General features: G+C 73.7%; 1 protein-coding gene across 1 annotated transcript in view; it reads right to left on the bottom strand.

Annotated features, from left to right (window-relative positions):
* Positions 1-214: 214 nt before the first annotated feature.
* CHLNCDRAFT_55734 (hypothetical protein) overlaps positions 215-715 on the bottom strand; it is a gene marked incomplete at both ends in the record, with an annotated part of 5,946 nt that continues 5,445 nt past the window's right edge. The window contains one exon of the mRNA XM_005842649.1: positions 215-417. Within this exon, the coding sequence (XP_005842706.1) occupies positions 215-417 (203 nt within the window). The remainder of the gene's footprint in view (positions 418-715) is intronic.

Genomic DNA, 715 nt, shown 5'->3' with positions numbered 1-715 from the left:
CAGCGCATGCAGTGCAGCCGCGGCGGGGAGCGGCACGCGCGGTTGGGTGGTGCGCGCGCCCCATCGCGGTGGGGTGGTGCTGCTGCACGGCGGTGGCTGCTGCACGGCGGCAGCCGCACATCTCCCCTTGCGCCGGGAGTCCGCAACAGCAGCCTTCCCTCCCTCCCTGCCTCTCCCCTCCCTGCCTCCCTCCCTCCCGCCGCCACCGCCCCACCTGGAACTGCGACAGCCGCTGCTGCTTCTCGTACTCGCTCTCCTGGTTGTCCTGGCCGTGGAAGGCCGAAGAGGAGATGGACTTGGCGTTGCCAAACCGCTGCTGCGCCACGCCGGGCCCCTCGGCCGCCGCCGCCTTGCCCTTGGCGCCGCCGCCGCCGCCACCGTAGCCGCCGCGCGGCATGCCGAACGACGACTGCTTGTCTGCGGGGAGGGTTCGCAGGCGGGGGAGCGGAGGCGGGCATAGGGCGGTTTGGTGGCTCGACGAGCGTGCCCTGCTGGCGCCTCGGGCGCAGCAGCACCACACCAGGCAGGGGCAGAGGGCAGCCGCAGGGTAGAGAGGTGGGCAGGCCGGCATACCGCCTTTGTAGCAAGCCTCCCCACCCTCTGCAGCCAGGCCCCTCCCTTGCCCCCCCTCGTTCTCAGCCCCCTCCCCCTCTGCGCTCACCCAGCGAGCCCGAGCGGCCGCTAGGGGTGCCGCTGCCACCACCGCCACCGCCCA

Source organism: Chlorella variabilis, assembly GCF_000147415.1.
Source record: "Chlorella variabilis unplaced genomic scaffold CHLNCscaffold_149, whole genome shotgun sequence".
NCBI lineage: Eukaryota > Viridiplantae > Chlorophyta > Trebouxiophyceae > Chlorellales > Chlorellaceae > Chlorella > Chlorella variabilis.
This window is presented reverse-complemented; position numbering and strand designations above follow the sequence as displayed.